Source organism: Vigna umbellata, chromosome 7 (genome assembly GCF_029865625.1).
Source record: "Vigna umbellata cultivar VRB3 chromosome 7, Vumbellata_1.0, whole genome shotgun sequence".
NCBI lineage: Eukaryota > Viridiplantae > Streptophyta > Magnoliopsida > Fabales > Fabaceae > Vigna > Vigna umbellata.
Window position 1 is genome coordinate 7,319,941 of NC_142171.1, and position 23,045 is coordinate 7,342,985.

Consider the following 23,045-nt stretch of genomic DNA (forward strand, 5'->3'; position numbering starts at 1 on the left):
AGAGAAATATGTTTAATGGCTTAATTATATTTATCTTTTGTCTAGTAATTCCTCTTCTTTAAGTTATGTATGAGTTACAGATCAGTACAGGTTACAAAAAGTTTTAAACTAAATATTTTTTATCATCCTCAAAAAGAGGAAGATTGTTAGCATAAAGCTAAAGAGCAGGAATTTTGATGATGTCACGAAGTCAAGTCTCAAGTGCTCTTATTGCAGGAAGATCTTCATGAAGACTTGTTTTTATATTAAAGCTTTTATAATTTAGTAGATTTATGTATAGGATGTGGTTTATATTTGATTCTATGTATAGTTTGTCTTAGGTTGCGTTAAAATTTATTTTAAATCACAAAACTTCATTTTATACTCAAGATAATTGATTGTCAATTTATAATAATCGATTATCAGTAATCAATTATGACTTGTCATAATTGATTATAATGAGCAATTATGAGAATTTTTAAGCAAGTTTTTTTACCGTGCATTCATTAAATACATAATTGGATAATTGATTATCACGTTAATTAGTTGACAATTGGAGGTATCCTTGAGTGAGATCTCTATAAATTAGATTGGGACTCTTGTTCTAACATACGAGATACAAAATATAAAATAAGTGTATTTTGGAAAATCTTATCTGCACTGTGCGGTGATAAGTGTTCTAGGGTTTGCTGAACCCTTGTGTTGTGGCTTTGAGAACTTAGTGTGTTGGCATAGAGCGAGAACTTTCACAGGGACTGTGATTGAGTGTTGTTGTTGTTGCTGAGTTAAAAGCCTATCATCCTTCGTGAAGCATTCGGAGGAGGTGTTCACCCTTTGTGAAGATTCAGAGGAGGTGTTCATCCCTTATGGGTTATAGGGGAAGTGACTTTCATCTCTTGGGATAACAAGAGAGGTGGTTTCTAAACTTTTATAAATTGTTTCTTTGTGATTGTAATTTGTAATTGTTTTGTGAGTAGTGAACTGTTTATCTTGATTTGAGATAAGCGACTGGATGTAGGATTGGTAAGATCCGAACCAAGATAAAATCATTTGTGCAAATTTCTCTCAACCTTAGCCTCTTTATTCGTCTTTATTATTTGCTTGGTATGTTTAATTGAGTAAAAATTAAAAGGCACACATTTGTATTAAAAACCCTCTTAGTTTCTTATTCTACGCTAACCATTCCGCTGCAGCCGCTCTGACAAAAATATTTCATTTGTGGTAAAATTATTTTTGAAATCTTCTTGTCTAACTTATTTTATGAAAGAAGAAAAATCCGATTTAAAATTAGAATGTACTTAAAAATTCATATCATAACGATATTCTTCCATTTTAAACAATATTCACCTATAACATAATATTCATTTTCAATAACATAATTCATAATTAATTAAAAATATAAAAAATTTAATCAAAATAATGTAAATAATTATTAAACAATAAAAATAAACATAACTAATCATCCATTAAATTTGTAATAAATTAAAATTAATAAATAACTTATTTTAATATAATAAACAAATAAAATTCTAAAAAAAAATTAATAAAAAATTAGCTTGAGGTCTTAAATGAATTTTGAAATCCGCTCCAACGATTTTCAAGATTCGTTAAGGCCTCTATTTGAATAATTCACATCTGAAAGAAGATTCTCAATGCCACATACCACCACCAGATCACCTTCACCAACCTCCTTCTAAGCCTTGCAACTCGAGACCACCTTCCACCACAAACACACACAAGATTGCACCTTCACCAACCTCCTTCTAAAGCCTTGCAACTCAAGACCACCTTCCACCACAAACACATACAAGATCGCTCCAAGACCATAGAGGAGAAGCTCTCTTAGGTAAATATATAATGACATAGTTTTCTAAGGTATTTTTATTTTATTAGGATTTATTGTGAAAAGAATCTTTATTTGAACATGGGTGTTGCTCCCTCCACCACCCCAAGTGCTCCTGCACCTTTTCACTATTTTTTTTATTCCAAAAATATTCTACATCTCCCCACTATATTCAACAATCTTTCTCTTTCTCTCTCCACATTAATGGAGCATTCACATGGCTTAGATTTAAATTTGTGATATATTGCAAAATTTTATTTACACTTTCCCTTAAATAAGTTTGATTTAATCTTATTTTCACTGTTCAATATATTTTTTTTCTTCAAATTACTTAATAAATGGTAAAATTTTGTTCTAAATTTCTAGAAAAATGTTTATATATATGTGTGTTTTTTTTTACATTTAATATCTATAATTTTTAACATTATATTATGTTTTAATTTACTGACATGTTTGACTCAAATAACCTGAATAAATTATTTAATTTATCAGATAAATAATATAAAAATATTATTAAATACTTAAAATATAAAAGAAAAGTTATTTGTTAAAGATTTGAAATTTATTTAGTTCTTTCGTCATTATAAAGTTAGTATATAATAATAATAACAATAATAATATATTATTTACTATTAATATTATTATGTTTATTATTTTGTATTTGCATCTAATTTTTAAGTTTATAAAATGAAAGTGGTAGAAGCACTAATATTGAAGTTTCCTCTGAATTTTATATTTAAGTTTAAATCTAAATCATATGAATGCTCCATTAATGTAGAGAAAGAAAGAGAAATATTGTTGAAGATAGTGGGGAGGGGTAGGGTACTTTTGGAATAAAAGAAAATAGTGGGGATGTGTAGAGTATTTTTGGAATAAAAGAAAATAGTGGGGAGGTACAGAAGCACTTGGAGTGGTGGAGGGAGCAACACCCTTTGAACATTGGATAATTCTATTCATATTAGGCTATTACTTTCAGTCACACCCATAATTACTAACTACACCGACAAATATTGAAAAAGACTCAAATACCCTTCGTCATTGTATCACACCACCATTATCACTATCCTTTCCATCATGACCACTACATAGAAGAAGAAAAGAGGAGGAAGGCTATAGAGAAGAAAAGAGAAAATGCAGAAAAACACTAAATTTAGAAAACTCTTTCCAGCACATATTTCATGTAAGAGTGTTATTATTTATATATTTTGAAAACTTTTTCTAAAAAGAATGTTCCAAAGTATACAAAGAGTAACTTTATTCATGCAAAGCCAATATAACTTTATATACAAAGAGTATATACTGAATATCAGTAAAAACAAAAAACTGATTACAACAAAAAAACCAGTAAAAACCAACTATTTAAAGTGTTTGACCTGACTGTATTCAATACTCCTCCTCAAGTCTAACATTCACAAATCGATCTAACTCCAATATCTTTTCTCAACCATTCAAACCTCTCAATCTTCACAGCTTTTGTAAAGACATCCGCCAGTTGAGTTTCAGTGTTGCAGTATACTAACTCTATTCTACCTTTGTTTACCATATCTCTAAGGAAATGATATCTCACATCGATGTGTTTACTTCTGTTGTGGCTTACAGGATTTTTAGAGAGATTGATGACAGACACATTGTCTATCTTCAGTTGCAGAGGTGCTTTCATAGGAATCATCAACTCCCCCAGTACTTCTTCCAACCAGATTCCCTGACATGCTGCGTAGCTCCCTACTATATACTCCGCTTCGCAACTGGACAGAGCCACCACAGGCTGCTTCTTGGAGCACCACGAAATGGGAGATCCATTTAGCATGAACATATAGCCTGAAGTGCTCTTCCTCTCAACACAATCACCACCATGATATGAATTTGTGAAGCCAACAAGCTCCAATTCTCCCACATCAACCTTATGTTTTCCAATCTAGAACAATATTCCAAGATCTGCAGTCCCTTTGACGTATCACAGTACTCTCTTGGCTACAAGCATGTGCGACTTCTTCGGATTGCCCATAAATCTGCTTATCAACCCCACACTAAATGATAGGTCTGGTCTGCTGTTGCACAGAAATCGTAGAGAGCCTACAATCTACTTGAATGTGGTTTCTTCATCATCGTCTTCTGTTTCATTATTAGTCAGCTTTAGATTCACTTCAATTGGGCTCCTCGCAAGATTGCACTTAGTCATACCAAATCTTCCTATCAACTCTTTAATATATTTCTTCTGATGCAAGATCAAACCTGCTACTGTGTAGGTGAACTCCATGCCTAGAAAATAGCTCAATTTGCCCATATCAGTCATTTCAAACTCTGACTGCATGACTTTCTTTAACTCATCTATCCGTTTTGGGTTTGATCTAGTGATGAGAAGATCATCCACATACAAACAGATGATCAACAAGTCTTCTCCTTCACCCCCTTTCACGTAAACACCGTGTTCAACAATGCATCTGGTAAATTTGAGCTTCAGCAGGAACGAATCTATACGCTTATTCCACGCCCTGGGAGCTTGCCTCAGTCCATATAATGTTTTTTCCAACTTGTACACTTGGTGTTCTCTGTCTTCATCAATGAATCTAGGTGGTTGCTGGACATACACTTCTTCTTCCAATGGACCATGCAGGAAAGCGGACTTCACATCAAGTTGAAATAAAGACCATTGTCTCGCACAAGCCATGGCTAACACTAATCGAATAGTTTCCATTCTTGCAACTGGCGCAAACACTTCGGTGAAGTCTACGCCTTGTCTTTGGAGAAAACCCTTTGTCACCAGTCTGGCTTTAAACTTGGAGACTGATCCATCAGGTTTTAGCTTGCATTTGAACACCCACTTCACCCCAATACTCTTCTTCCCAGCCGGAAGGTTAACAAGCCTCTATGTTCCATTTTTCTCAATGGATTCAATTTCTTCTCTCATCGCATTCCCCCATACAAGTTCTTTCAAAGCCTCACCTTCGTCTATGGGTTCTGCTCCAGCCAACAGAGCCATGTGCACCAGATCACCTTCATCACCTATCTGCGCATCTGAATAGACCTCACAGTTGTCGAACCTCTGCGGTTGCACTCGCTGCCTCCTTGGTCTATCAGATTCATCACACTGAACTCGCTGCCTGTTTTCTGACATCGTTGATGACTCTGTCGTAATTGGGTTATCCTCATCTTCCGCCATTCTAGTTTTCATCAAGCTGATACGCTTTTGATTCCAGTCCCAACATTTGTCTTCCACAATCACCACATCTCTCCTCAAAGTGACTTTCTCTTCAATTGGATCGAAGAGTTTATGCGCGCCAGTGGGATGATACCCGATGAACAACATTACTCTGCTCTTATCCTCCAACTTAGATCTCTTATGATCTGGGACGTGCATGTACGCGAGTGAGCCTAACACCTTCAGATTACCAATTATCGGTCACTCACCGCTCCACGCCTCAAGTGGCACTTTACCCTCTAATTTCTTCGTAGGACACCTGTTGAGTAGGTGTACAGTTGTGGATACCGCCTCACCCCACAACTTCTTTGGCAGCGCTTTCTCCTTTAACATGCTTCTGGCCATGTTGAATATTGTGCGGTTCCTCCTCTCTGCAAGTCCGTTATGCTGAGGAGTATATGGAGCGGTGATCTCATGTTCAATCCCATGCGTTTGACAATGATTCTCGAAGGCAACAGAGGTGTATTCTCCTCCTCCATCTGTCCTGAGTATCTTTAATTGTTTGCCACTCTCTCTTTCAACGTGTGTCTTGAACCGTATGAACATCTCCAATGCATCACTTTTCATCTTAATCAAATACACCCAAATCATTCTGCTGAATTCGTCAATGAATGTGATGAAGTACCTATTTCTAGCAACTGTAGGCACTTCAATTGGACCACAAATGTCCGAATGTACGACTCCTAAACAGGCCTTTGCTCTCATACTCAACTCAGTTTTAAATGGCTTCCTCGTTTGTTTCACACACCTTTTCTGGCAAGATAATTTCAGGCAGACCATGAACCATCTCTTTCATGCTAAGTTGCTGCAGGCTCTTGAAATTCAGGTGACCGTATCTCAAGTGCCACAACCAGCTTTCCTCGTTAACCTTCACTGTAACCATGCATTTAGAGTTTTCTACCACTTCCAGGCTAATCTGAAATGTCCTGTTCTTGGAAATCTTGCTTCTCAAGATTAGATTCTTGTCACTGTCGAATAGTTCGACTTTGTTCTCTTCCATCACCGCTTTAAATCCTCTTTGAATCAGTTGTCCAACACTTAGAAGATTACACTTCATATTAGGAACATAAAGCACACCCGTGATCTTTGCATGCGAGCCATTCTTCCTCCGAATCACAACATCTCCCATGTCCTCCACCTTCAGAGTATTGTCGTCCGCAAATTTTACTCTACTCTTCTTCGTGGCATCAAAGTTGATTAACCAATCTTGATGGCACGTCATATGGTTTGAGCACTTAGAGTCTAGGTACCACATATCGGCATGAGAACTGGAGCTTTCACCTGAGGTAGTCACCATCAAGGTTAGAGGTTCCGAATCTGAATCCTCCTGAGCAACATACGCTTCTTTGTCTTGATGCCTTTTCTGCTTCCCTTTCTCCGCATAACACTCAGATGCAAAGTGTCCATACTTGTGACAGTTGAAGCATTCGATGTTTCTTTTATCCTTCTTTGGATAATAACTCTTCTCTGCTCTTCCATCTTTTTCCGCTAATACAAACTTATCATCGTGATCATCCTTACCCTTATCAGTCTTCCAATTCCCTTTTGACCGTTTCCCTTTCCACTTCTTTGATTTCTTCTTCTCATCATATTTTGTATGGTGCACTTTTAAGGCCTGTTCATCGTTCTTGACTGGGTTTCTATCCATCATCCTTATTTCATGGGCTTCCAACAAACTCTGAAGCTCTTCAACCTTCATCTTCGAAAGGTCTTTCGATTCTTCTATCGCGACCACTATATAGTCAAACTTCCATGGCAGCGGTCTCATGATCTTCTCCATGATCATGGTATCATTGACGACTTCCCCGCATCCTTGCATCTGATTCGTAATGGTGAGTATCTTGTCGAAATATTCACCAACCCTATCGTTGTCTTCCATCTGCAGTAACTCATACTGCCTTCTAAGGGTTTGAAGCTTCACCTTCTTGATCTTCTCCCCTCCTATGTGACAACGTACTAGAATGCTCCAGGCTCCTCTGGCAGTGCTAGCGTTCTGAATCTTCTCAAAATGGGTATCATCAACACATTGGGGAATGATGAAAAGGGCCTTGTTATCCTTCTTTGTGAACGTAGCTTTCTGGTCGTCCGTTGCACCAAGACCAATCTCTCGGTCATCACCTTCAATAACGTCACTAACGTCTTGAAACTTGAACAACACCCTCATCTGTGTGCTTCATCTCGTCCAATTCTTTTCTGTGAGTATCGGAAGGTTTGTTGTGGAAAGATCACTCCCTGCCATTCTTCTTGCTTCAAGATCCAAACAATCGCACTGTGTTCTTGGTCTTCTTGAAGTACGCCTCAAGTTTCTTCGTAACCTATGCTCTGATACCAATTCTGTTGGAGAATTGGAAGAGAAGGTTTTAATGAAGAATTGCAGAGTGAGAGATCTATTCATGAAAAACCAATATAGCTTTATATACAGAAAGTATATACTAAATATCATTAAAAACAGAAAACTGATTACAACAGAAATACCAGTAAAAACCAACTATTTAAAGTGTTTGACTTGACTGTGTTCAATACCTGCAAATTAGGTTTTAGAATATAAAAATAAACTTTTTGAAAACTAATTTCTGGACCGATCAACATTTTCTTAACGCTTTAATACCAATAATTTTGGAAGAAAAGAAAAAGTAGGTCATAGGCCTGCAGTAGTTGTATTTACATATGAGCAAAAAAAAAACATTAAGAAGTGAAGGACAAACATTTAAGCTAATTGTTCATTAGCTGCAAATATCCTTCGCTCCTCAAGTGCAAGCCTCTTCTGTAAGCGTTCTTGGTGCTCAGAAAATGCCCAAAATAAATCCCTCATAATACTAGCTATCTTGAATTCTTTACTTCCTAAATGTACAACCTTCAAATTGTTCATCCATCTTCTCTGTTTTTCCTGCAATATATTCTACAGAAGAAAACAATGAAAACACAGCCTGTGAGGATTATTATTACCCTATATAAACAACTTTCTGAAGTAAAATTCTGGACACAAACCTACCTCTGATATATGCACCAAGGCTCCTATTGATGCTTTAATATTTTCTAATCCCACTAGTTTTTCAAGTATCACCAAAGGCCTAAAAACGACAATGAATAGATTAATTTTAAAGAGTATAAAAACAGTTTTACTAAATCAGTCTATATAAAATTTTGTAAGAATTGATGGTTCAATTTAAAACAATTACTGCAAAAAAAAAAAAAAAAAAAATTGACAAGCCTGGTTTCAACGTTAAATGGAAACAACATAGTAACAATGAAAACCATAGTAGACATCAATATTTAAGAGCTAACATGTAGAATACCTGCCAGTTGAAGATGTTATGATGCAGTTGGGATTATTCAAAAAGCCACACAGCTCTTGCAACTCTTTTTCAGAATGCACCATAATGGCTCCCCTATTATATACCTCCATTGACAAATTTGGAAAAATAAAGACTAGGACTGATAGAGAAGTATGTCTCCGTAAGAACTCTGTAACTGTAGATGGGCATAACTCTTTATCCATATTTGTAATCAATATCATACACACATTTTTCGGTCCCCCAAGATCCCTGTCTTCCATTCTTCGTTTGAGACAACTGACTATAAAAAAAATTAAAATCAAATGAAATCCGAGGAAAAGGTAAGAGGATTCGTATTATGGAACATCCTTGTAAAAATATAAATAAGGTTTATGAATATGACATGGGGGTGTGTGTGTGTGGGGGGGGGAGGAAAAATTGAGTGTGTGCTGGGTTGGGTTCACTGCCTAAGAAAAGAGTGTTATGGTTGCTCTTTGCTGTGAATAAGTGAACAAACAGAAAACAAGAGCGGTTTTCAAAGAAAAAAATGTAAGACAGAAGTAGGCATGCTTCAGAAAAAATGGTACTCGGTAAGCTTAAAGGAGAATGAGTGTAAATGCTTTCCACAAAACTAATTTCTGCATTCCCAAAACAAATTTTAAGCAAAAAGGGAATCCAAATAGCAATTTCATTTTTATAACTCACTGAGATGTTACTCCAACAATATTACTATGTCAAATTGTACATGAATGCAATTCCAATAATTAGGTATAGTTTGCCTGGTCGAATAGATAAAATCAATCGATCCTAAATGTTGACATCTTAATTTGACAGCTATGGTTTAAAATGTCCTGACAGAATTAGATGGACAATCAAATCAAAAGAGCCACAAATATCTTGATCGCAACAAAAAGGTTTTCGGAGTTGAACCTAAGTTTAGTCTACTTCTAGTGTTAACATCTACTATTACATCGGAACAAACCTTCAGGTAAACATGCATTGACAACAGACCGCCTAGCACATTGTGTTTCCTGTAAAGGCCGATACATTCGAGGATATAATATTAGAACCAGAACATGTCCAGTATCACTATTTTATATCTTTCTCAGCAAGCAAGCTCATAGAAAGAAATCACGGTTACATAGAGAGGCATGTACTACTTGCCTTTATCGTTCGTCCAAAATAAGTAATTTGACGAGCGGAGTTAGATCTGTTGTTGCAATACTGAACCATTCCAAAGCCAGAAGCTTCCTTTGGCATTAAAAAAGAAGAACAATTATCCAGAAATGAAGCCACTACAGGATCTAGCTCCCATCTAGGTTGAACGACACAAATGTTCTCAATTGATGTAGCAGTCAATTTTCTTGCATTTGGTCCATGCAACCAAAAAAGTATAAAAGTACACAAGCATTCTTCCTCTCCTGTTTTCCAAGAATGCTCACTTTCTTGCACCTATGGAAGCAGACACAATATCAAGCACAAATGTAAAACGGAAGCAATTTCAATCTAGAATATAAGAAAGTTTATTGTTATTTTCCGAACACTAATGGAGTGTCTGGTAGGTGAGAAATTGGCGGGGAAGGAAAGATGGAAACTGATAGGTTCTTTATCAAGAACCTATGAGAAACACGCCTCTAAACTCACACACAACCCACAGTTGAACTGAAACAGTCTCCTTTATTCAATATGCAGGTAATGGTTACAGAAAGAAGAGAGCTTAACCTCCCCCTATCAGGACTTAACAAGTTCCTGATCAAACAATTGAATTCACTAACTACTCTCCACTTACAACTAATCTCCCTTATATACAAGGTATCCTCAACTGACCCCCCTAACCCCCTAACTGCCTAGACAGTTATGTTATGTAACTGTCTTTCTCCTACTATACACAAGTAGAGGTCTAACAATATCACCCTCCTCCGAAACAACCTTGTCCCCAAGGTTGAAGTCAGGGTATTGTTCCTGAATAGTTGCTATATCTTCCCAAGTAGCTCCCTCTCGACCCCCTTCTTGCCACTCGATCAACACCTGTGGTATTGCCTCTTCCCCATTCTGCCTCTGTCTCCTATCCAACACCTTTACCGGCCAAAACATGAGCCCATTTGCCTGTAATTTTGGGGGTAATTCACTCTCTATCCTCTTCTCCCCCACAGCTTTCTTCAGCTGTGAAACGTGAAAAACGGGATGGATCCTGGCCGATTCTGGTAGCTGCAAACGGAAGGCAACCTTCCCCACCTGCTGTAACACCTGAAAGGGCCCAAAATAACGTGCTGCGAGCTTGGAATGTAATCGTGTTGTCATGGAAACTTGCCTGTGGGGTCTGATCCTCAAGTAGACCCAGTCTCCCACCTTAACCTCCACTTCCCTCCTTTTCTTATTGGCCTGATTAACCATCACCTCTTGAGCCCTTTTTAAATTATCCTTCAATTGTCTCAATGCCTCATCCCTGGTCATCAAATCCTGTGCCACCGCCTCAACCGCTGTCTCCCCCGGAATAAACCTGTTCAAAGTTGGCAGAGAGCGTCCATATACCACTTCAAAAGGGGAACATTTTGCTGCAGCCTGATAACTGGTGTTATACCAGTATTCTGCCCATGGCAGAATCCACTTCCAACTCTTCGGTTGTTCAGAACAGAAACACCGCAGATATCCTTCAAGAATCCTGTTTACCACTTCTGTTTGGCCATCCGTTTCTGGATGATAAGTCGTGCTCATTTTTAGCTGAGTACCATGTATTTTAAAGAGCTCCTTCCAAAAAATGCTAAGGAAGAGAGGATCTTTGTCACTTACTATTGACATCGGAATCCCGTGTAAACAGACTATCTCTTGGGTGAAGACCTCCGCTACCATGTGAGCAGAATATAGGTGCTTTAAGGCTATAAAGTGGCCATACTTACTTAGCCTATCCACCACTACCAGGATCGCATCAAAACCTTGAGACTTGGGCAACTTAACAATGAAATCAAGACTAATCTCTTCCCATATCGCTTGCGGAACCGGCAGAGGTTGGAGTAACCCTTGAGGCGATGCAGCCATATACTTATGTTGCTGGCAAATAACACATGCTGCAACAAATTCCGTTACCATCTTCTTCATCCCCAACCAGTATAGTGACTGGGCTACCCTTCTATAGGTTCGAAACACTCCCGAATGCCCCCCAGTACTGGACACATGGAATTCCGCCAATAACTTCGGAATCCAGGTGGAGTTTGCCGACAAAACTAACCTCCCTTTGTAGTGTAGTCGGTCCTTTTCCAAGGTATAAGATGCACGTGATCCTGGGTCCCTCCTGACATCTTCAATGATTTTTTGAAGTGCTTCATCCTCCTCCACTTCCTTCAGTATGTCGTGGAAGTCATGCCAATAAGGTTTTGACAAAATCTGCAGCTCCATCTCACCCATACCCCCTTCGCCCTTGCGTGAAAGTGCGTCAGCGACTTTATTGGAGCTTCCCGTTTTGTACACTATCTCAAAGTCATAGCCCATAAGCTTGGCTATCCAATTTTGTTGACTGCACGTCGTTATCCGCTGTGCCAGCAGGTATTTTAGACTGCGCTGATCCGTATGCACCACAAATCTTCTACCCAACAAATACGGCCTCCAATGCTGGATGGCCATCACCAACGCCATTAGTTCTTTCTCGTAGATGGACTTGCTCAAAGTCTGTTCCGACAAAGCCTTACTAAAGAATGCGATAGGCTTTCGGTTCTGCATCAGCACAGCTCCTACACCACCGCCTGACGCGTCACACTCCAAGTGAAACTCCTGAGTAAAGTCGGGAAGTATTAGAACTGGTGCAGTTGTCATTGCTACCTTCAGTGCATCCATGGCATTCCCGGCCTTCTCGGACCATTCAAACTTCCCCTTCTTCAATAGTTATGTTAACGGTTTAGCCATTTCCCCGTATCCCCGCACGAATCTTCGGTAATATCCAGTCAAGCCCAGAAATCCCCTTAGAGCCTTCAAATTTTTCGGTTCATCCCATTCTACCACAGCTTTGATCTTCCCCTGGTCCATCTCTACACCTTTCGCCGAAATTTGATGACCCAAGTATTGAATCTGCACCCTCCCAAACTCGCATTTTTTTTTATTCGCGACCCAACAGTTCTCCTCCAGTCGCTGCAGCACCAACTTTAAATGTTCGACATGTTCTGCCCACGTGGAACTGTAGACGAGTATATCGTCAAAAAAAACTAGTACCCACTTCCTCAGATAAGGCGCCATCAACTCGTTCATGGCGCTTTGAAATGTTGCCAGAGCATTTGTCAGCCCAAAGGGCATGACTAGGAACTCGAAGTGGCCCTGATGCGTTCGGAAGGCCGTTTCCTGGATATCCTCTGCCCCATTCGTATCTGATGATAGCCCGCTTTCAGGTCCAGCTTTGAGAAGTACTTGGCCCCCTTAAGTTCATCCAACAGTTCTTCAATGACGGGTATCGAAAATTTGTCCGGTACCGTAGCCTTGTTCAAAGCCCGATAATCGACACAAAACCTCCAACTTCCATCCTTCTTCACCAGAATAACAGGGCTGGAATAGGGACTCTGACTGGGTCGGATGATGCCCGCTCTTAGCATGTCCTCTACTTGTTTTTCTATTTCATCCTTCAAGAGATAGGGGTATCGGTATGGCCTAACATTTATGGGGCTTTCTCCTTCTTTCAGCAGAATTTTGTGCTCCAAACTGCGTCTGGGAGGCAATCCTTCTCTCTCCAGGAACACACGTGAGTGGAACTGCAACACTGCTCTGAGTTCCATTTTCTGCTGCGCGGTCAAATCACCTGTCACCTCACCGTTAGTCCCTTCCTCCACTACCTCCAGCTCCCATATTAATATCCATGAGTCAGCATCCAGCATCTTCATCAAGGCCTTAGGTTCCACCAGCTGGCGGCATAAAGCTGGTTCCCCTTTTATCTCCACTTTATCACCATCCACTACATATCTCATGGACATCTCCCTCCAGTACAACACGACCTCTCCCAATTTGGCCAACCAAGCGATACCCAAGATGACATCTACTCCTCCAAGCTCAAACACGTAAAAATCCTCCTCGACAGTGGTGTTCCCCAAACGTATCCTCACTCTCTCGCAACGCCCACTCGTCGTTCGGCGATGGCCATCGCCTAGGCTCACGGTGTATGAATACGTCTCGGTCACCGGCAGCTTCAATTCCTCCACCACCCTCCGGCTGACGAAATTGTGGTTGGCCCCGCTACCAATGTGGACCACCACCTTCCGTTCTCCGATCACGCCTGTCAGTTTCATGGTTTTTGGAGGTGTCAGGCCCTCCGCCGAACACGCCGACAGCTCCATGGTTTGCGCCTCCTCCGCTGAGTGCTCAGTTGACTCTTCCTCCTCGTCCTCCGCCAACAGTAAAACTCTCAAGCTCCTCTCGGAACACCGGTGGCCGGGAGCGAAAGCACCCCCGCACTGAAAACATCGCCCTTCTGCCCTTCTTTTCAAGAACTCTGAGTAAGGTAAGTTTCTTACCACTCTTCCTCTCCCTTCGCCTCCGGTTACAGCGTTACCCCCCGCCTTGGGGTGGCTGGCCGACGACGTCACCTCCCATCGAGTCGCGCCTCCTCCTTCTGCCCCGCTGACCCTGTTTACGCCGTTACGTTCCCCGTCTCCCCTCACAATTGTCGAAGTGGCTCGCACGTTCATCGAGTTCACCTTTCCTCCGCTCCACACTACACCGCGCGCTCGCTGGATCGCGTCTTCCACATCTCTCGCGACCCTGATCGCAGCCATCAAGTCCTGCGGATCTTGAATTCGTACTTGACCCTTTACGTCTTCGCGTAACCCAGCAAGGAAAAAACCCAAAATCAATTCCTCCGATAACCCCTGAGTCTGACCCAACAACTTCTCAAAGCTCCTAATATAATCCTCCACCACGCCCTCCTGTCTCAGCGTCGCTAATTGTTCATACACGGTTCCCCTGAACCCACCTCCAAACCGATTAATCAATCCCGCCTTTAGTCCCAACCAAGAACGGTTCTTGGTTTTTTCCATCCAATACTTGAACCAGTAGCTGGCGCTCCCCTCCATGCTAATGTAGGCTAGATCCACCTTATCTTCTTCAGCCACCTTCTGGATGTCGAAGAACCGTTCGGCCCGGTTGATCCAAATATGGGGTTCCACTCCTTCAAACGATGGTAATTCGACCCTTTTCCGCCAATTTTGGGGAATTCCCCCATTGTCGCGCCTTTCTTGATTCTCGTTCACAGAGCTGCTACTTCCTTCAGAGCCGCCTCCTTGATTATTGTGACCTCCCCCCATCACCCTCATCAGTTGTTGTATATCGCGCCTGATCGCCGCCGTCTCATCCTTGATTCCCTCCACCGTAATCTCCAAATTGTCCAATCTTCCTTCCGTCTGACTTCCCATCACTGATTCCTCTCCTTCTTGATCCGGCAGGTCGGACCAAATGATAGGTTCTTTATCAAGAACCTATGAGAAACACGCCTCTAAACTCACACACAACCCACAGTTGAACTGAAACAGTCTCCTTTATTCAATATGCAGGTAATGGTTACAGAAAGAAGAGAGCTTAACCTCCCCCTATCAGGACTTAACAAGTTCCTGATCAAACAATTGAATTCACTAACTACTCTCCACTTACAACTAATCTCCCTTATATACAAGGTATCCTCAACCGACCCCCCTAACCCCCTAACTGCCTAGACAGTTAAGTTATGTAACTGTCTTTCTCCTACTATACACAAGTAGAGGTCTAACAGAAACTATTTAGAGTGCCAGGAGAAGGAGAAATAAGGGGGAAATAATTTTAAAAGTTGTGCAACTCAACTTGCTAAACTATATTTCATCGCTCCTTTTTTTCTCTTCAGCCAAACATCTTTAACTTCCACATTTTTTTCTCACCTATTCTCACTCGTCCTCTTCATTTCCCTTTACCGTATTTCTATTCTCTCTACCAAACAGGTCCTAACTAAAACGACATTAGATTTCCAATCTATTGAATGTTGTACCCAGCATGACTTATTTAGTTTCTGGTCTGTCATGGAAGTGAGGGTCAGGTAAAAGCCTAACTGTTAATAGCCGTAACATGGCTGAGCAAGAGTATCACGGCCCAAAGACCGGTGATGTGTTGGGACTCAGTAGGAATTGGGTCATTATGACATTTGACAACCCAACACACAAGCCGAGATGGACATAAAAATGTGAGATGTTTAGTTAGAGCAAAATGGGGAGGTTTCTAAGTAACCGTAAAAATCACATGATTTGGGGATTTCACGGTCGTAGATAAAGGGTATCAAGTATCCGTTCAGCAAGGGGGAGTAGCTGTTATTGAATATAAAACTAGGTATAAGACTAATCTCCCTAGTATCTAAAACACACATAGGGTAATATATTTATAATGAAGAATAATACAAGTATATATGGCAATCAAACATAAATATGATAAATATGACAAACCTCACCTTACAAATCCGTTTTGTGAGGTTGAATTTGGTTTAAAGTCTACTTCTTAACACATTCATTTGAATCTGTTGTGGTAGGTTCTATTGTGTGAGTCAGTTTGTGTTTACCTTTTTTGAGTCCATTTTCATCACTTTATTCGGTCCAAATCTTTGTTTGAATCATTTGAATTTTGAATTCAAATTTTGTTGTCAAGTTTTGTTCATTTCTTATTTTGTCAGAAAATTCAAAAGTGTGCCTCTGATTTGACCTGGTTTATGTGATGATCTGTTTGAATGTTCAAGTGCATTCCATATGAGTTATGATAAGCCAATTTGGGAGCTCGGATGCATTCATTGAACAACAGATCCACTGTGTATATCCTGCTGTGAAATTTTGGTTCAGTAAGTTGTTTGAAGCTAAATTCTGAATCTGTTTTGCGTTTAAATTCTGAGTTGGAATGCTTAGATGATTAGTAGCAAAGTGCAAACCCGAGAAGCAGTGATATGCTCAGCATAAGCTTGGTTGCCACTGTGAAATTCACAGCAGAAAACATTTGCAAGCAGTAGGCCGAACTGCATATTCCTTGTTTGAAATGATCTAATGCTGAAATGAGTAAAAACAATATTATGTATTTGGGTTCAGCCCATATTTTCCATATACATATATTATCTACAGGGAATTAATCCTATATATAATTTTTAGGATTTTCAACATTTTAGAGTGATTAACTATAACAAGACATTCACTAGCTTATGGCTTCAGACGTCTATTATCACTCACCAAAAACTCATTACAAATCTAATGTTATAGTAGTAGTAAACTAAATTCAATTAATTTTGCAAAAGTAAACGAACGGTAGAGTTAAATGTTTTTAATAACCCAGAATTGCATATTCCAAGAACTAAAAGTGGATTTAAACATAAAAGGTGAGTATCAAATGGCTCAAGATAAAACAGAGTAAACAACGACTGACCCCATCGACAACGGCGTCGTAAAAGCGAATGTCTTCATTATTGAAGAAATGACAAGCACAAACCCTAGTTCCAGGAGTGAGTAAACCACACTCTTCATCTTGAAGCTGTTTGGAGAGGGGTCTGAAACGACGCTTAAAGGCTTCGAGGTCCTTCGAGTTTTGAAAATATGAAAACGGAAACACGACGTCGTTTTCAGGAGGAAAACCCAAGAACTTCACCGTGAGAGTATCTCCATGGAACAAAACGCAAACCGTATACCATGCATCATCTTCGTAAGCTCTAAACTCCGTAGAGTAATTGATTACGGGAGTCACCATCCTTCCCGTCACCATTTTTTTTCTCCTGTCACTTCTTTTTCTTCCGTTCCGTCAAGTTTCCTAACTTTTATATGGCATTTAGAATATGTTTGATTTTCTTTTCTCAGATAGTTATTTTATTATTGTATATTAATATTAGAATATAATATTTATCTTATTTCTGTCACAGTAAATGTAATCTGGGCTGTTGCTGCAGCGACTCCTAACATATCTAGTTGTCCGCCACTTGTTTTTAAGAGTTGATAGAAGTAAAACAATTTACTAATAAAATAATTCATATTTAAAAAGAAATTTGAATTTTTTTATGATATAAAATTATTTATTAATTGGTTGTAACTAATTTTATTTATTACTTTTTTCAATAAATAATAAAACTAATTTTTTTAATTTTGTTTACATATTATTGATCTTAATTAATTTTTTTTTATTTTTAGTTTTGAAAAGTTATTTCGTCCGTTAGAATTGTTAAAAATATTTTATAATATATATATACACACGTGGAACAAAAATATATATTTTATATAATTAAGAATGTTAATTGTTTATTATTTTCAATCATATAATTTTTTTTAAGATGTTTAATTTTAAAAATAAATTCAATCCATTAAAAGTTAATAAATTATCATGTTTTATAGGTTTTTCAAAGTTTAAGTAGTTTTTTTTCCGAAAAAATACAATTTATTGACTTTAAAATCTTTCACACTAAATAAAAAATCAAAAATATCTTCATTATTTTAAATTTTCATATCTACTTTGAAGTGTGGTAATTGTTTTATCTACGATATAAAGAAAGTAATCAATTCTAAACTATTTTTGAAGAGATTTTTGAAGATAATTTCATTCTCAACATTTTCATCAAATTATTTTTTTTGGGTTAAATATGTTATTAGTCCCTCAACTATCAAGCGATTTTGTTTTTCGTTCCTATTTCAAACTTTGTACGATTTGATCCCTCTCCTTAAGGAAACCATAATTTTTGGTCCTCCAAAACAAACAGCGTTAAAATTCAGGGGAGGTGGCTAACATATAGGCACGTGGGATGACATGTATCCTTTCTAACATTTGCCATGTGTGTTTACATTTTAAATTGAAATTGATAAGTGATTAAATCAGATGATGGAGATAAGGGTTTATATACTTACTAAGTATTGGGTTCTTGTTATGCGAATCAAAATTGGGGTTGATAACTTTGTTTTATCTTGAACCTAAGTCGCGATTAGGGTTCTGGTTCCATCAATTTGGTTTGACGATTGTTGTTGCTCTAGTGTTTGTTTGCATTGTGTGTGTAAGAAAGGCAATTCGAAGAAGGTAAGTTTGTTCTTTTCGTTTTCGTTTACTGTGACTCCATTGCTTGTTGTGCATTGTGTGAGTAAAATTTTCATTTTACAATGTAGGATTAGCAATGGTTTTTGATGTTTCTCTGCATCACATGGGGAAGTTCATGAAGAATAAGGGAATAGAATATGTGGGAGGAGAAATACATGTTATAAAAGGAATTGATCGGGACAGGTGGTCTTACTTTGAAGCAGTGGGATATGTTAGAGAATTCAAGTATGATGCAGAGTTCAAGCTATGGTGGAAGGGGGCAAAACAAAAGGCGATGAACAACCTGAGAATACTCAGTGATGACAGGGAAGCATTGTTCTTGGCTGACTATGCAGAGGCAAATAATGATGAGGTTGAAATCTATGTCGAACATGTACAACCTAGTCAGCCAGATGAAGTTAAGTTTCTGAGTTTTGGTGAAGAGGCAATACACATACAGGAGACGAAGGAAGAGGTAAATATGTGTGACGAAGAAGAAGGAACATGTAAAACATCTTTATATAGTTCTCTACTTTCTCATTTCTATCCAATGTGAGACTTAGACTCACACTTGGATTCCCAACAATCTCCCCCTCAAGGGTGAGTCCCTTCCACATAGGTATACTTCCCCTCCAACAAAAGCATCCAACCAACCACAACCACGAGTAGCCCTTTCTAACCGTCGTTCATCTTAACATGACTTGCTTACCTGGATATCCTTTGCCAGGAAGACTTTCCATATAGGGATCATTATACTCGTATGAGTCGGTCACTGAGACAAACTATCAACTCTAATACCGCTGTTGGGTCTAACAAGGAGGAGGTTCACCGAAGAGATACAATACGAATGAGATATGAGCCCAACCATATAAGGATTTATATCACTCTCTACCTAAAACCTTAAGGCTATGGGTTAATGGGTCTTTCATCTTTATATATTGCTTTACTTTCTCATTTATATCCAATGTGAGACTTAGACTCACACTTAGATTCCCAACAAAGTCATACGAACATTGCAAGACACGCATAACTACAAACACAAACAAATATAGGTAAGTTATCATAGCACAAGCAATAACAACAAAATTTGTACATAGGAAGCAAAAATATGAAAGAAGAAAACAATCCACTTCGACTCTCGAGCAAGAAAAATTGTCTTCCCCATGGCAAGGTCTTGAAAAACACAATAAGTTGGAAAAAAATGTTACTGAACAATTTAAATCCTTTATGAGTTTTTGCACAGAGATAAGACTATTAGCTAATTGAGGAACATGTAAAACATCCTTCAATACAATAGATGAGTTCAAAATTATATTTCCAGAGCCACATATAGGTATACCCTGACCATTCGCAATTGTAATAAGTTGTTCTTTATTTCTTTTACCATATGAGTAGAAGGACACACTAAAAGTTGTCATGTGATTAGTTGCACCCGAATCAAGGATCCAAATACCTTGAGACATGACCAATAATATTGAGACAAATCTTACCTTTTATTGACAGAGTACATGATTCAGAGGGCTTACTCATTGATTCAACCATTCTTTTCAAGCGCTCAAGATCCTTTAGTGAAAAAGTACTCTGTAAATCATCCCATATTTCTTTTGCAGAAGAATGAAAAATATAATTTCTACTTATTTCAAGAATCATGGATTGTCACATCCAAGTCATCATTAATGAATCTTCATTGTCCCAAATTGAAAAATGAATGTCGTCTCATCCTAGTCCTCCTCCATCTATGTGATGAAGTCTTGAACGACCCCTTGAGAACCCTTTGAATAAATTGGCTCCATTGTAAGAAATTTTGACCATCCAACCGACAGGTACCCCCTATATTTGGTAAGTCATTAGGATCCAAAGGAATAAGTTTTACTTCAAACATCCCGTAGAATGCAACCAAGAGTCTCCGATGACCTTTTCCAAGACGACGGTGGCGTGTGGGTCATACCGAGAAAAGGAGAAAAATTTAAAGCTCAGATCTACTCAAATATAGGCCAAACGTGATATGATCATAAATGGGTCAAGTAGTGAAGAGTTTCAAAGTGACAAAAACACAAAAAGAGTAGAATAGGTTTCCTTTGGGCGTGTATTTGCCTTTTGATTTCTTTCTCTTAGTTCTTGTGAATAATTGCTTATAAACTCTTCTTTCTCTTTAAGAGTAAGCAATGTGGGACTTTCCATAGCTTGGTCTTAAAAAGAATAGAAGAGAAAGTGAGCATTTTTAGGCGTGTAGGAGTTAGGAAGCATAGCTAGTGTTAGTTTTTGAACTCTAGGAGAGCTAGGAAGCTTATAAACCCTTTTGGAATGAGAGAATTAAGGAATGTGGGGCTCTCATGCACCTAGGGACGTTGCAGCTGCTGCTGGACAAAACTTGGAGCCTTCCAAGTCCCACATCTCTTGAAACTCATCACCAAAGTCATTCCAAAAGCTATATAAGCAACCTAGGGGTTCTTCTTTGTAGACACCTTTGCATTGAATGAAATTTGAGTTGAATTGCAATCTTGCATTATTCTTTGAGATAGAATTCTGTCTCTAAAGTCCCAAATTTGGGCAGGCCTTATCTTGCTCAAGCAAGTGGCGGTCCTCTTCATGATGCTTATCTTGGAAGCTTGTTCAAGTGGCGCATCTTCATTTCCTAAGTTTCCTTTTCTCTAATCTCTTCCATTTTTAATTTCTCTTCCATTTCTTAAATGTCATTTAGTATATTCTCTCTAGGTATGCACTTCCCCATCATGTGGTATCATGAGCCTTAGGTTTTTGATCTCTTAGGAATTGCATGCTAGAGTAGAATAGCTTAGATATGTTCATTTTCGCTGAGCCATTTTCTGTCTCGCCCAGCCTCTGCGTGAAAATACAGTGAACTTGTATGATTTAGTTTAGCTTCATTTCTTGTCCGTTTTCCATGAAATTTTTTTTCCTAGTAAGAGTATTTTTACATCTTCTTGCTTGTATGATGAATTGAGCTTGATCATCATTGGATTTAAGCGTGTGAACCTTGCTTATTTGTTCTGTATAAATAGAGGCTATAAACCATTACAATTGTGCTTCCAATCAAACACATTTTCTTCATTAAAGTGGCTTGGCCGAGACATTTTACCAAGTGCTGTTTGCTGTATCAAAATAAAATCAACAAAAAAAAAAAATTGGTTGTTGTTTGGTGTGCTTGGCCGAGAGTTTTCTCATTGATTGGTGTGTTTGATTGCTTCATTTAGAGCCTCTTTTTCATTTCCAATACAGAATATTTTGGTTTGAGGTTTGCCAAAATTATTTCCAGCATTAATTCGGTCTTGCTCTTCATGTATGCGTAGCATGTTGATGTGATTTTGCTCCTTAGTTGTGTTAATTTTTCTTTGCTGTCTTGTTCATTTTGTACCACTGTTTTGACTCCAATTTCTTGTTGTTTTGTCTCTTCACATTCATTAGATACTGCCTCCTTGTTTTTGTGCCAAGTTTCTTGATTTTTTAGGTTCCATTTTCATCATTTGTCTTGTAGTTTTCATTCTTTCTTTGGCCTCTACCATGTGCTGTCTTGATTTGGCTTCTTTGCATTGAAGTGGATTGTACATCTTTCCATTTGCTTTGGACTTGATTTGGTGCTCTCAAAGTGGACTTGTGAGACATTTTACTATCTTAAAAGAAGGGTGCTGCCCTTTCCTTGTTTTTTGAGACACTGGCCGTGAGTTTTGAGTCGTTTCCTTCCATTCTTTGAGTGAAACCGTGAGCTGTTTTGTGGCTGCTGCTTTGCCTTGATTTTTGGTTGTTTCTAACCTGTTTTGTGTGTAGCTTGCTGCTGTTTTTTTTTTTTTTTTTTAACATGTCTGCAGGTTCCAGCCATGCTTCATCTCATGGAGATAGCAACCATGGAAGCCCTTCTAGCAAGTTTGATGTGATGAAGGCCTTCCAACAAATGCAACATCAACTTGATGCTATGAGCAAACGGTTAAACGCGGAAACAAAGGCTAAAGGGAAGCAATCTCATGGTCATGATCATGGTTCCTACAAGAAGAAGCAAGAAGCTAGAACCATAAATGTATACCTTCCCTCGCCAAAGAAGCCTCAAGAAGATAAAGCTATGGACCAAGGCCTTACACTACCAAAGTTGAACTTGCCTACTTTCAAAGGGGAAGTCGAGCCGTCTATTTTTTTAGATTGGATAGCTAAAGTAGACCAAATTTTTGATTTATATAGTGTAAATGGACCTTTGCGTGTAAAGTTAGCTTGTTTAGCTTTAGAGGGATACGCCAAACAATGGCTAAATAGGAGATACTTAACCATGGCCTCACCCGCGAGTACATGGGAACATTGCAGGGACATTTTGTATCAACGTTTCGTACCTCCATACTACCATAGGGACCTCTTGATTAAGCTCCAATCGCTTACTCAAGGTAGACGAAGTGTGGAGGAGTATGCTCGCGAGCTCGAAGTGCTCCTACATCATACTAACCTTAAAGAAAATGATCATGCAAAAATAGTTAGATTTATTAGTGGACTTAATAGCAACATCCAAGATATAATTGAATTCCATGATGATGAGACTTTAGATGTAGTGGTTCATAGAGCCATGAAAGTAGAGAAGAAACTCTTGAAAAAAGAAGCTTGTCAAAACAAATTTTCCAAATCTTCAAGAGATGTTTTCTACAAATCCTCATCATCAAAGGATAAAAACAAGGATGTTTCTAAGGAGCCCACTAACAAATCGTTTTCTCATTTTTCTTCTAACCATTCCTCTTCCCCA

General features: G+C 38.6%; 3 protein-coding genes and 1 pseudogene across 3 annotated transcripts; 1 reads left to right on the forward strand and 3 right to left on the reverse strand.

The window, feature by feature from the left end:
- Positions 1-4,688: 4,688 nt before the first annotated feature.
- Positions 4,689-5,180, reverse strand: LOC148195069 (uncharacterized). Its single transcript, XM_088095072.1, has one exon. It carries the CDS (start codon positions 5,178-5,180, stop codon positions 4,689-4,691), a length of 492 nt encoding a protein of 163 aa, XP_087951198.1.
- A 559-nt stretch (positions 5,181-5,739) lies between these two features.
- Positions 5,740-7,185, reverse strand: LOC148195070 (uncharacterized). Its single transcript, XM_088095074.1, has one exon. The coding sequence runs from the start codon at positions 7,183-7,185 to the stop codon at positions 5,740-5,742; it is 1,446 nt and encodes a 481-aa protein (XP_087951200.1).
- Positions 7,186-7,591: 406 nt separating this feature from the next.
- LOC124836214 (uncharacterized) lies at positions 7,592-17,091 on the reverse strand. The gene is made up of 6 exons (XM_047311327.2): positions 16,688-17,091; positions 9,461-9,748; positions 9,279-9,327; positions 8,318-8,597; positions 8,014-8,092; positions 7,592-7,920 (listed from the first exon to the last, which is right to left on the reverse strand). Exons 1-6 carry the CDS (start codon positions 17,018-17,020, stop codon positions 7,729-7,731), a joined length of 1,221 nt encoding a protein of 406 aa, XP_047167283.1. The 5' UTR covers positions 17,021-17,091; the 3' UTR covers positions 7,592-7,728.
- A 4,495-nt stretch (positions 17,092-21,586) lies between these two features.
- LOC148195071 (uncharacterized) lies at positions 21,587-22,671 on the forward strand (annotated as a pseudogene).
- The last annotated feature ends 374 nt before the right edge of the window (positions 22,672-23,045 follow it).

Excerpts from the sequence above, each read along its gene's own strand:
- LOC148195070 (XM_088095074.1), bottom strand. The coding sequence starts at position 7,185 with ATGAGGGTGTTGTTCAAGTTTCAAGACGTTAGTGACGTTATTGAAGGT.
- LOC124836214 (XM_047311327.2), bottom strand. The coding sequence starts at position 17,020 with ATGGTGACGGGAAGGATGGTGACTCCCGTAATCAATTACTCTACGGAG. Across the intron at positions 8,598-9,278 it reads CAATGCATGTTTACCTGAAG|TCAGTTGTCTCAAACGAAGA; the intron begins GTTTGTTCCGAT and ends TTTTTTTTATAG. Across the intron at positions 7,921-8,013 it reads CCTTGGTGCATATATCAGAG|AATATATTGCAGGAAAAACA; the intron begins GTAGGTTTGTGT and ends TTTCTTCTGTAG.
- LOC148195069 (XM_088095072.1), bottom strand. The coding sequence starts at position 5,180 with ATGCACGTCCCAGATCATAAGAGATCTAAGTTGGAGGATAAGAGCAGA.